This window comes from Sus scrofa, chromosome 1 (assembly GCF_000003025.6).
Source record: "Sus scrofa isolate TJ Tabasco breed Duroc chromosome 1, Sscrofa11.1, whole genome shotgun sequence".
NCBI lineage: Eukaryota > Metazoa > Chordata > Mammalia > Artiodactyla > Suidae > Sus > Sus scrofa.
Genome location: NC_010443.5, coordinates 162,725,160 through 162,738,074, shown reverse-complemented (window position 1 = coordinate 162,738,074; position 12,915 = coordinate 162,725,160). Strand labels below are relative to the sequence as shown.

The 12,915-nt window shown below is 46.2% G+C and overlaps 1 protein-coding gene across 5 annotated transcripts in view; it reads left to right on the top strand.

Moving 5' to 3' along the window:
* The window catches only part of NEDD4L (neural precursor cell expressed, developmentally down-regulated 4-like, E3 ubiquitin protein ligase), a 372,463-nt gene continuing 361,107 nt past the window's right edge, over positions 1,560–12,915 (top strand). For 2 of the 5 annotated variants that reach the window (XM_021073873.1, XM_021073871.1), the window contains exon 1: positions 1,561–1,949. In XM_021073873.1, coding sequence (XP_020929532.1) covers positions 1,902–1,949 — 48 coding nt within the window. In that variant the 5' untranslated portion in view covers positions 1,561–1,901. Of the gene's footprint in view, positions 1,950–2,988; positions 3,033–12,915 lie in introns of those variants that run through there. The other 3 variants (XM_021073866.1, XM_021073898.1, XM_021073916.1) reach the window with 3 other exon arrangements.

The window sequence follows — 12,915 nt, the reverse complement described above, 5'->3', positions numbered from 1 at the left end:
ACCTGGCTAGCAATAACTCCTACAGGAATCACAGGCACAGTAAAGGGCACATTAGAATTGGTGTGTATGCCTGTGTGTAGTGTGTGTGTGTAAATCTTTGTCAAAAGAAAAATAATCTAGGCCTGAAAAGGTCCAAAAACTTTGGCTTGGACAGAATGTACAGAGACCTGTCTTTTTAACTATATCTCGGTAAAGACGATTTTTTTTTTTCCCTAAACTGGGCTTTTGTGGCATCTAAGAACTGTTGATTTAATGGCTGACGATGATAGGTAGGGAAAGCTTCTGAGGAGAGAGGCTTTGTCTTGAAAGAAAATCCAGAGAACAGCACATGCTTAAGCCACTGGAATGTCTAGGGAGGCAAAGGAGAGTTTACATTAGGCTGGGTGTTTCCTTTCTTTTGAAAATGTTTTAGCTGGGCACCAAACAGATACTTAGAAAAGTAGCTGTGGTCAGGCATAGAAATTCTTTTGGATCACGTGAATTCTCCTTTCTGAAACAACTGACTTGAATGAAAATCCTAAAGGCACCCTGTGAATACCAAAGAGGGCACTTTGATGTTTTCTTTTCAAAGGCAAATGACATGTTCTGCTTCTGTTTTCTTTTTGAACCCACAACTGTACTCAACAGCTAAATATAAAGAAAGCCTTCCTGAAAAAGTCGAGGGACGAATTTCTCTCACTTATCTAGTCTCTGGGGTTCCTATAAATCTGAAGGATGGAATGAACTGCTTGCTGGAGAAACAGTAGCTGGAGTGTGGGAAGAATCCCACGGTGGCTAATAGGATGTCTTAATCGTCTGCATTTGCAGAGGATAACCTTAAACTTGAATTTGATATTTCACGTCGCGGCTCACAAAAGAGCTGCCTTTTATTCAAAGAACCATGCAGTCTGTTTTCGAGTGGGTGGGTGTGTACTCAGAGCGGGCGCTGTGTTGGTTTTGTTCCCTGTAAGGTTGACACAGGCAGTGGCGACTCGCGGCCACACCGGGGCAGCCTCTTCCCGGCTGGCGGCCGGGCCCCGGCGAATCGACCTGGGGCGCCGACGAAGCAGCTAAGTTGGGCTCGCTGGGGTGGCCAAGAATTTAAAGGGGTCTAGAAACATCCATCTTCCCTCCGTTTAACAATTACGACGAGCTCAGGGCTCTTGGTGAAAGGACCTCGAAAAACAGAAATGGACTTTCTCGTGGAAAATGCCTTCAGCGCCCCCAAACTCCCAGCCTGCCCGCTCCCCAAAGCGGAGAGAAAGCGGGAGGGGAGGATGGGTCAGCTCTGAGGGCCCAGCCCGCCCGGGCACTCCCCAGGGAACCCGCCCCGCGGCCCCGCGTGCCCCAGCCAGCAGCCAGCAAGCCGCCGGGGAGCCCCGGGTGGGATGGGCGTGGAGGCCGAACTCCACCACCCACCGCCCGCAGCCCGCCCCCCAGCCCGGCCTGTGATTGGCTTGGGGGGCGCGTGTGCCCGCCCCAGCGAGGCGGGGAGGGTCCCCTCTGGGCGCCGGGCGGGAGGAGGCGGGGGAGGGGGCGGAGAGAGCGGGGGCCGGGAGGGAGCGAGCGAGGGGGCGGGCGTGCAGGGTTCCAGAGATCTGAGAGCAGGCTCGGAACCCGGCGGAGAGCTGCAGGCGAGCGGGGAGGAAGGGAAAGCGCGGCCGGCTCCGCGCCGCCACTGGCTGCACAGCCGGCTCTCGGGACTGCTGGCCCGTAAGGCTCCGCAGCCTTCCGGGAGGAAGCGGCGCAAGCCGCGGTCGGGGCGCGCGCGCTCGGGCTCCCTCACCTGCCGGCGCCAGGCGGGACGCGCGCAGGGCCGGGTGCAGGGCCAGCGGCCCCGGAGGAGAAGGGAGGACCCGGCGGTCCACGCCGCAGCCCAGCTGCCCGGGAGCGCCTCTGAGCCCGCGCGGGGCGCCGGCTCCATGGCGACCGGGCTAGGGGAACCGGTCTACGGACTTTCGGAAGAAGAGGTGAGCGGCTCCTTCTCCCGACGGGACTCCCCGGGGAGTTCCTGCCCGGCGGCGGCAGGGGGTGGGGACTGGGATTACACCCGGGGTGCGCGTTCTCCGCGCCCGCACGGGAACCCCAAAGGCGGGAGCGCCCGGGAGTAGGGGGGTTCCCAGACGTGTGCTCGCCGCCCCCTTCGCCAAGCCCAGCGCATTGTTTGTAAATAAAGCGGCGCGAAGCCGGGCGAACCGGTATTCACTTGGCGCTCCCGGTCTTGGGGTGGGAGCAGGGTGCGGGTGCCTGTCCGCCCGCGGGTCCCTTTCCTCCAAACTGCGTCTCCCGGGGCTATGGGGCAACTTTCCGCCTTTCGCCCCGGCAGCCCGGGAGTCCATGACGTGTGTCACGTCTGGGTCGCGGCTGGAGACCCGCGCCGCGCGGGGGAGCCCAGGGCCGCAGCGGAAGCTAGATTGTCTCCCCCTGGAACTTTCTTTCTGATGATGGTGTTGGCAGGCGTTCTGATGCGTGTGTGCTTGTTTGGGTGGGAGCGAGTAAAAAGCTCAGACCTATGCAAGCCCGACCCTCGAAGAGTCTGAAGCCAAGAGTGTGGATTTCGGGGTCTTTTTGGTGGAGGGAGGAGGTCTAGGATGGTGGCAGGTGCTGCTGGAAACTTGGGAGGAAGCTTGCAACCCAGCCATTTTTTTCTTTCCGAGGATCCAGCACCTCCGGGGTGGGTGGAGAGACGAAAGCTCAATTGATCCTTTTTATTGATGAAGCGAATTAAGTAAGCCACGCCCTCAAGGCTGTAGATTTGACTGGAAAGGGCTTTGTTTTTACCCTCACTCTCTCCTCGCGGGTTTCCCACTCCCCCCTTTTGAGACGATCCTGCTAAATCACTGCTTAGCCCTCTCCCGACCAGCTATACTCGGCTCTTATTGGTGTGTTGCTCTGCCAAAAAGGGGGGTGGGAGGCTGTCGCTGGCGCGGCGTGACGGGCTGGCTGGCTGGAGCAGGTAGGAGGGGTTTGCCATCTGGCGGGGTGCGCGCTCAGGTCTGGCTCCCCTTTCGAGAGGTGAATTTACAACCCATGAAGCATTACTCAGCGGGGAGGTATTTCCTATCCTGGTTGTGCATTTCATGAAAAGTTAATGCCTGGAAATTCAAGGATTTCTGGGTTTCTCTTTCTTCCGCTCCCTTTTTTTTTTTCCTGAGGTCCCTCTTTCTCTGGTGATGGGGGTGGGGTTAATACAGAAGCTCTTATCCGAGACGTGACAACGTTATGGCTCCTCTTTCACCAGCGTCCTGTCCTGGTACTCTGTGTGTGTGTGTGTGTTTGCGCGCGCGTGCTCCTTAAGTGTATAATGGAATAGGTATTTAAGGGTGGGGAGGGTGTTGGGGGTATGCTTTTTTCTTCTCTTAACAATGCTGGGTAAAGCTTGCTGTGGTGTCAGTTTTATCAGAGTAATCGCAGTGCAAATAATGTGATTGGTGCTTCCGATCATTTTGCCATGGTGTGCTAGTGTAAAATATTTCCCTCCTTTTGTGCAGTTACCTGGGGATGGGTGAAAAGTAGCATTGTTACCCAGAGGGATTGCCCCTCCTGTTTTCTCTCCTCTTTGAGGAGCTTTCTCTTTCATTCTCTACTTCACCATTTAATTGGTAGCAGTAGAGGGCAGGCAGTGCTTTTAGAAAGGTGCTGAGAATACAAACATGCCCAAACAAAGGGCATGAAGTATTGTGAGGGATACAGACAGCTGCCTTTCATCATAGGTCTTTTTTAAAAAAAATTGCATGATTATTCTTAGAAATCCCTGGAAAAAAATTCTTTTTAAATGAGCGTTTTGGGAAATGCAACTGAAGAAATGAATCGCATGCATTCGGTGTTGTTTGTGCTTTGTCTGCATTTATAGCTAATGTCAGAATCTAGAGCACTTCCTACTGCTTTTGTCTAGATAAGTTAATACTGAAGATCTTAACCAGTGTCTAGGGTGAAAGTGAAGGATGGAATGTAAACAGAAACTGGGTGTGTGAGTGTATGTTTGTGTATGACTGGGTTCACTCCTGCATGTTGCTAGAGGGCTATCTGGGGCTGAAAGGGAATATCGAGAGGCAATGAAGACTTTATATTGATTGAGTGATGGCCATGTTGCTGATACTATTTAGTTCCACACATGTTATATTCCAAGAGACACGTCACATCTGTCTTCCTTATTCAGCTTCTCCTACCGGGGGTGGGGGTGGGGTGGGGGGAGGAAGGAGGCAGGGCTGTTTTGATGACTTCACATTTCTGTGGTATTTGCTTTTTATGGGAGTTTTAGTGTTGTCAGGTTGCCCTTCGGAAGACCAGGGATTGCCTTCGTAGAATATTAACAAGAAACTGTTGAATTTGCACGACTTGTTTTGTCTCCCTCTGAATTAGTCTGTGTAGGAAAACAAATGGAAGATTTTAACAGGCTCTTAGAGTAGATGCCCTCTGAAACAAACAGCATGGTTATTTTTCCAAGGCGTGCACTGCAGTTCACACACTTGGTGTGCTGCCGAACATTACACACCAAGGTACTTTGCTTGCTGTGTAGAAGAGTCACCTTATAAGCCTCTTAGCAGAATAGGCATTCTTACCTAGTAAATTTCATAGAGTAACTTTGTATTTTCATTGGAGGTTGGTGAAAGGCCTTGTGTGTTTGGGGTGCACTAAGTTGTATGCTATTAGAGAAAAACTCTTCAGCTCTGAGTACTGCTGGTGATGAAATAGTGTATTAACCCAGAAAATCACAGGGTGCCCAGACAGAGGGCATTGTTCCTATGTCTGTGCAGCTTGTCAACTAAAAAGGAAAGGATTGAATGTGGCTTTGCCTGTGTGAGCGCATATGCTGATTATTTTGTGTGTGTGTGTGTGCCTTTCTGGCTGGGGTTCCTCTAGTGAGTTATAGTTCATATTAACCTGGATTCAAATTAGGTCCACTTAGGTAATCAAACTTGAAATTGCTGTCAGATGAAGGACTTTTGGTGTTAGAGGGATTAGCAAATTAACAAAATTTCTGATTCAGGGTCCAGGATCAGATTTGGTTTGGAATCAGAACAGTTTGGACAAGTTTCTGCCTTTGGCTTATTTCCTGGTTGGTTTTTTTGTTTTGCTTTTTGTTTTTGTTTATTTTTTGGCAATCTGCAGCACTCCTTGGCACAGTTTACTCTTGCATGTTGCTGTAACTTCTGAAATCTTTTATTACAACATCTCAGAAAGGTATCCTTTATTTACAAGATTTTCTGGTGGGTGAAAGTCTGATAACTTTCTCTTAGAGCATTTACATTTTTTTAGTGATTAAAATGAAGCAGATGGCATATAGATGAAGGCCAGGCTGACATGGGGCTTTGACACCCTCCCTCTTTATTTGGTACAAACAAGGGTCGGTGACTAATGTTTCATATGCTTTCTCTGCACCTGGTGCTGTGATAAGCCTTTATGCACTTGCTATCTCATATATTCCTCATATGAACCCAATGTGGTATGATATGATTTACAGATGAGGAATGGAGCCTCAGAGAGGTTAAGTGATCTGCATTGGGACACACAGCGAGTAAGTTGTAGAGCCAGAACTTGAACCAAATTCTCTTGATTCCATAACCCTAGTTTTTAACATGCTCCCTCTCTTCCAAGTATCTAGAAAAGTCTTCATAACTAGGTTATTCAGGATAATTAAGATAGAGATAAATGTCAGAGTTTGTAAACTGGTGGCTTCTACACCAGAATTGACCAGGGACCCTGGTTAGTATTGTCTCCATAGTGGTTTTTTCTTTTGTTTTTTGTTTTTTTGTCTTTTTAGGGCCGCACCCGAGGCATATGGAGGTTCCCAGGTTAGGGGTCAAATCGGAGCTGTAGCTGCCAGCCACAGTCACAGCCATGCCAGATCCAAGTCTTGTAAGTGACCTACCCCACAGCTCATGGCAAGGCCAGATCCTAAACTCACTGATCAGGTCCAGGGATCAAACCTCCTCATGGATGCTAGTCAGATTCGTTTCCTCTGAGCCACCATGGGAACTCCTCCATAGTGGGTTTTTTTTTTTTTTTTTCTTTTGTCTTTTTAGGGCCGAACCCTCAGCATATAGAGGTTCCCAGGCTAGGGGTCTAATCGGAACTGTTGACCCCAGCCTACATCACAGCCACAGCAGTGCCAGATCCAAGCCCATCTGTTACCTACGCCACAGCTCATGGCCAAGCCAGATCCTTAACCCACTGAGGGAGGCCAGGGATCGAACCCGCAACCTCGTGATTCCTAGTTGGATTGGTTTCCACTGCACCATGACGGGAACTCCTCCATAGTGTTTTAAAGCCTGAGAATTTCCATGGAACCTGGTAAAAATCTTACTTCGTTGGGACTACATCATCGCCTGGCATCAGTTAGTGGATCTGAGTTGTGGCCCTTGAGATGTGGCAGCAATGCTGTAGTTGCCTCGGTCTCTGCTGCTCTCTATTGTTCTACTTCTTGCTCATTTCCATATAATTACCCACTTCCTAACAAATGTTTAAGGCTAACCTTTGGCATGAATATCTTGTTTTCTTTACTCCAAGCTGCTGTCATTTTTAAGATGCATCATTATTTTATGTACCACTAGGAAAAGGAGAAAGTTGCTGTCAGGCCGTGGTGTACTGTTGGTTTTGTGAAGCATCATCATTTCAGAAATGAAGAATCATCATTACAGAAATGTAAAAATAGGGAAACAAGGATGTTTTAGAGTTTATAAATCGTGCCAGTTGGAAGCCTGGGATTGCCCTGGGTCATCAGTTTCAACATTCTCCAATCAGTCAACAATTTTGAGTCAACTGCTAGTCAGAGTTCTGCTCTCCTGTCTCTGAGAAAAGAGCTAGACTAAGGAAGATGCTCTTACGTGGGCATCAGCAGAGAAGAGACAGGGAACCTAGGTGCTGTGCCACCTGACTAGCCATCTGTGAGTAAGGAAGCCTAGTCATTAATTTGTAGAATGTGGTCCATGTGTGTTTTCAGGAGATGACTTGAGAAACTGTGCAGGCCATCTTGGCAGCTGTGCCAAAACAGTCACAAGATTGCTTTCAGAAATTAAGAGTTTAGGTATTGTTTGGATCTAAAGGAGGATGCTGAGAGGGCGCTTCCAAGAGGAAGAGGAGCCCTACTCATTCCTTCTATCTCCAAGTGCCCAAGGCAAGCCTAGCACTGCTGGTCAGTGAGCGCTCTACCCAGGGCATGGGCAGCCCCGGTTACATCTGTGTCATGACAGTTCACATCAGAGAAACAAACCCTAAAAGGACCTAGGTTTATGATGACATTAAAAGCAGTTTTTAAAATCGGCAGATATAACATGGTGTTTTAAATTCTTCTGTGATTTTTTTTCTTCAAAGATTCAATGGAATTTTTAGAAATTGACATGTTAATTTACATTTTGTTTAGTTTTTTTGGTCAGAATGTTTATTTGAATTATGTCATCACTGAAAAATACTTTCTTTAAGGAGTAAACTGTTTTGGTTAAAGGCATGAGGACAGTGGCAAATGGGAAACTTCAGGTGACTGCAGTTTCTGTACCACACAGAATGCAGTTTAGAGGGAAGCAATTTAATGGTTCCCCAGGCAGGCATCTCTTCAATGCAGTGAGTGCACACATCACCAGAAAACTTCCTTGGAAAGTTTTGTTTTGGAATTCTGGGGGCATCAAGATGCTTGATTTACATTCAGGAGAGATACGAATCATCTGAAGGAAGAAATCCCTGACATTAAGAATAGTTTTAGGGAGTTCCCTGGTGGCTCAGGAGGTTAAGGAGCCAGTGTTGTCACTGCTGTGGTGGCAAGGGTTTGATTGCTGGCCCTGTAACTTATGCATGTCTCTGGTGTGGCCAAAAAAAAATTTTTTTTTTATGTTTGTTTGTTTTGGAGGGCCACACCTTCGGCATATGGAAGTTCCCAGGCTAGGGGTTGAATCAGAGCTGCAGCCACTGGCCTACACCACAGCAAAAGCAACTTGGGATCCAAGCTGCATCTTTGCCCTACACTACAGCTCACAGCGATGCTGGATCCTTAACCCACTGAGCAAGGCCAAGGATCAAACCTGCATCTTCATGGATACTAGTCAGGTTTGCAACCTACTGAGCCACAGTGGGAACTCCAAGAAAATGATTTAGACCATGATAGCATCACAGCAATACTTTGAAGTTCCTGCTAAATTGCTTTTGCACTCACCACAAGGGGAAGAAACTTGATGCTCATTGCTAATAACTTTTCTGTATGGTGCATCTATTTATATAACATCATAAAAATATGATAGCATGTGACTGGTGGAAGAAACAAATGAGTTTCTCTTTGATAGATTGAGATCATACTGAATTTTTTGTTTTGAGTTAAAAAGATGTTTAACATGGAGTTCCTGTCGTGGTGCAGTGGTTAATGAATCTGACTAGGAACCATGAGGTTGCGGGTTCCATCCCTGCCCTTGCTCAGTGGGTTAACAGTTCGGCGTTGCCGTGAGCTGTGGTGTAATTCACAGATGAGGCTCGGATCCCGCGTTGCTGTGTGGCTCTGGCGTAGGCCGGTGGCTCCAGCTCCGATTGGATCCCTAGCCTGGGAGCCTCCATATGCTGCAGGAAGCAGCCCTAGAAAAAGACAAAATAAGTGAAAAAAAAAAAAAAAAAAGATGTTTAACAGGTTTTACTGCTGCTCTTGAATTTTGGATCCTAGACAAGTAGCAGTTTGAGTGTTTGGGCTTTTTGATGCTGTAGGTCTTTGAATAAGTGTTTTTGTCTTACTGATATATTTTCAAATTGGTAATAGAGCAAACTACACAGTGATCTTTGACAATCCATGTAAAATAATTAAAATAATAAATGAATAATGATGGTAAGTATTAGGGTTGTGGGATTAATGAAGAGCAGAAGTGGGACAGAATGTTACTTTCTGTTTTTATATTATTTCTCTTCCAGATCACGGTATAAACAAATGTATTTCCTTTTCTGACTATAGGTGGCAATCTTTGTACTGTTTCTGTTTAATGATGTTACGGTTGGCTTGGGAGTTGCTTGTTGTGGAATACGGAAATGAGAGCATACTTTAGAGATGAGGATAAAGAAACTAGATTTAGAAAACAATCTTTTCCTACAAACTAAAAAAAAAAAAAAAAAAAAAAACAACTAGTTCTTTAATAAAAATACCTGAAGTGATACTTCTCAATGTAGACATTATCAGGAATCATCTGTTTTCCAAATTTTTCATGTTTCCTCTTACCCAGGATATGTTAAAATTTGGGGGAAGGGGAGTTCCCATCATGGCTCAGCAGTAACGAACCTGATTAGGATCCATGAGGATGTGGGTTCAATTCCTGGCCTCACTCAGTAGGTTAAGGATCTTGCATTGCCGTGAGCTGTGGTATAGGTTGAAGACATGGCTTGGATCTGGAGTTGCTACTCTGATTTGCTCCCAACCCCTAGCCCAGGAACTTCCGTATGCAGCTAGTGTGACCCTATAAAGCAACAAAGAAAAAATTGGGGTGGGGGGACAGACTTTTGGATTTGGGGGAAAAAGCCCCAACAGCCTACAAACACACAAAGAGTCCTTTGAGAACCACTGTCACATCCTTCTTGGGTTCATGTGAATGCCTAAACAATTCTAGTTGTGTTGTTTGGACTGTTCCATAATTGCTGTCATTGACTCTGAGAAGGAACTAATAATTGTCACTATTCCTGGGTGTTGGATTGCTGAAGATAGTCTCTATAGTCTTGATTTCTGAGATAAGACTGTGGCTCAGGTTCTAGCAGAGAGAAAAGCAGTGGTTAAAGATCTGGGACACTTATTTCATGAACTGTAGGATCTTGTTATAGCCATAATGTTTTGTCCTGAACTCCACTGGCCTGCATGCTGACTATATTGTAATACTTAAGGTGAGAAGAGCCATATTACATAGTGTCTCTGGGGTAATGAGCTTAAATTTGACCCTTCAGTCGACTTTTTGTCCCTGACTTCAGAGCTCAGTATTGATTCAGAACTGGCTAGGTTTAATGGCGAGGCTATCAGATTCCCTTGCTGTCATCAAATTCACTGTTTGGTGACTTCTTGGCAGGCAAGCACCTGCTGAGAGATTTCGTATTCTTTTTATGCCTCCTATTCATCAGGAAAAAAGGGCCATTCAAAATTGAATTTCTTTTAGTGTAAAATGCTGCAATGTGAAATTCATCCTTTCAGGATGGAACCTGGTGGGGCTTGTAGGAATGGTGGCCCCAGGAAGAGGACGAACAAGCCCAGGGAACAGTCCCATTGCTGGTTAGGTTGGTGGCATGTCACTCAGGACTTGTCAGGGCTTCCCAGAGATGCTGAAGTGAACTTCTGATGGATCGCTGGAGGGTCTCAGGCAAGCGTCCACTGCTGCAGGGCAATGGGAGGTCCTGAAAGAGGGGCAGTGAGGTATAACAAAACAGACAAGACTCTTACATTTAGAAAGTGGGGGGACCAGGAGGCACTCTGTTCCTCAGAACAAAGGCACTAGGCTTTAGCCCTCATGACTTTTATTAGGGAAGGTGACAAAAGTTAATGACCAAAATCAGGTGCAGGTACTGATAAAGCCGTCTTTTAGTTGTTGTGCTTTTGCATGTGCGCCAAATTCGTTTACTGCATCGTCGAGCAGTTTCCATGGTCTCCAACAGCCACCTCTGTCTTCCAGGTAGAGATTGTGTGCTCTGTCTCCTTCTGTGGGAGGGGGGTCACTCTTGACCAAGAGAGGGGATCCCATGGAGCAGTGACCAGAGCTTGAGCTGTGCCTCTGATTCTTGGCCTTTGTGAATGCAGTTTTCTTATTCTACTTATTTTTATGTTATTTTAATTTTATTTTATTATTTGCTGTTTAGGGCCTCACATGCAGCATATGGAAGTTCCCAGGCTAGGGGTCAAATGGGAGCTACAGCTGCCGGCCTACACCACAGTCATAGCAATGCCAGATCTGAGCCATGTCTGTGACCTACACTGCAGCTCAGGGTAATGCCAGATCCTTTAACCCACTAATCAAGGCCAGGGATCACACCCTCATCCTCATGGATACTACCTCACTTTGTTACCGCTGAGCTACAACGGGAACTCCAGCTTTCACATTTTAATTATATTTCCCATTTTCAGCCTCTTTCAAGGCCTGGCTGTTGCTGGTCTCCTCGGGTGCAGTTCCGCATCGTGGTTTGTATCCTTTAGGGCAGTTGGCAAAGCAGGCCTTGCCCTTGTGGGTACTGCGTTGAGGTTGTACTGGTAGTGAGGGGCTGCACTGGGAAAGACAGGCAGCTACCCACACATGGCCCAAGGCCACAAGGGGCTGCCCCAGTTGAACATCTGCTTTAATGTTTTAAAATTCAAAGCTAAACAATTTTTTTGGTGATCTATGTGATTTAAAGTTTTGAATGTACATTTTGGCAACCAAATGAGCTATCACTCACAGTGTGGGGACACCAGTGTAGACAGGCGTGGTCCCAGCAGCGCAGCAGACAAGGAAGAGCCTCTCTACTTACTTTTTCTCTTGTTTCACCGAAGATGTTTGTACTGAAAGTTAGTTTTACTTACATGTATTTCGTTTTGGTTTTTAGTGATGAAAGTCACTTTGATCTGGTTTTTCAGAAAAATGCAAGCAAGCTTAAGCTACTTAGAGACTTATTTTGCTTTGTAAGCACTCGATATTAACTCTTGAGGAGAAAAAGTGGGCCTGTGTATACCCCACTGAATTAAAACCTCTGCGTACTTAGGGCGCTCCCAGCCACCTTTAGCTTCTGAAGAGTGGGACTCTGTTGAGAAACTCATGCTTTTTTCTGTCTCCAGTTTTCCTCCTAGTTAATAAGTGGTTTATCTTTGGGTATCATCTGAGTGCTCACTTCATCTTTGGCAGTTTGGTTTGGAAAGGGGAAGGAGCGTGGGCTTTCAAGAAAAACCAAAAAGCAAAACCAAGAATCAGTTTGCTTCCTTCTGTCCTTTCTTCTCGTTCTTTTGTGCTGTGTGTTTTGTGCAGCTGCAGTTACAGTTGGGTTTTAAACTTTGAACTGGCCGTGTTTCCTTCCCACCTTTTTTAATGCCTGGGGATAAATGAACATGGTTCTTGAATTAAGCTGTGCCTAGAGGGAGCTGAACTGTGTGTTGATTTCGAATTCTGGAGTGCTTAGGCTGATAATTGAGAAATTGGTAGGGGCCATGCTGCCTGCCTTTGGAATAGATGTCTCCATTGTCAGGGAGTGTTATTAGTGAGAGAGAGCTTTTAAGCTCGAACTAGGAGCTTTTCCTCCTTTGCTGGGAGAAGTGAGATGGAGAAAAGTATTGTTGCAGCCATGGAGGTGACAGGTGGGGTGGGGAGATATTGAAGAATATTGAATAACATGGAGATGTCAGTAATATAATATTAAGTGGCAAAAGTAGGTTACAAAACAGTGGGGGCACTGTTTCTCCAAAACAGGAAAATCCTATTGTGGCTAAAAGTGTTTCTGCATAGAGAAGAATGACCAGGAATATAGCCCATGGTACTAAATGGCAGGTTTTTTTTTTTTTTTTTTTTTTTTTTTTTGACCAAAGGGATTATAGGTCATTTTTATTGTCTTTTTTTTCTTGCTTAATGTGTTCTATATTCATACATCAAACTTTTTTTTCTTAATGTAAAAATAAGTCTAAAAATCAGATAGAAAGAAACCTCCCAAATGCACACACTTCAAGCTTTAGGTAAAAATTAGACCACATGTTTGGTGCAGATATTGATAGCGTTTGTTTGGTTGAGCTCATTTTATCAATGGCCAGCTTTGTGCTTTGTATCCAAGGATATCAAGGCCATTGTACTGCCACTTGTACCTTTCAGGACGCCCCAAGGTGGATGGTAGAGGGAGAGGTAAAGGGCTGGAAATTATTTCAGAAAAAGTGGCTGGTAAGTTCATTCTTTCACTCACAACTTGCAGACTAGATGTTTTATTTTCTCCACGACAGAGTTTGTATTTTCAGTCTTCTCAGCACTGCAGTTGCGTGAACGTCAT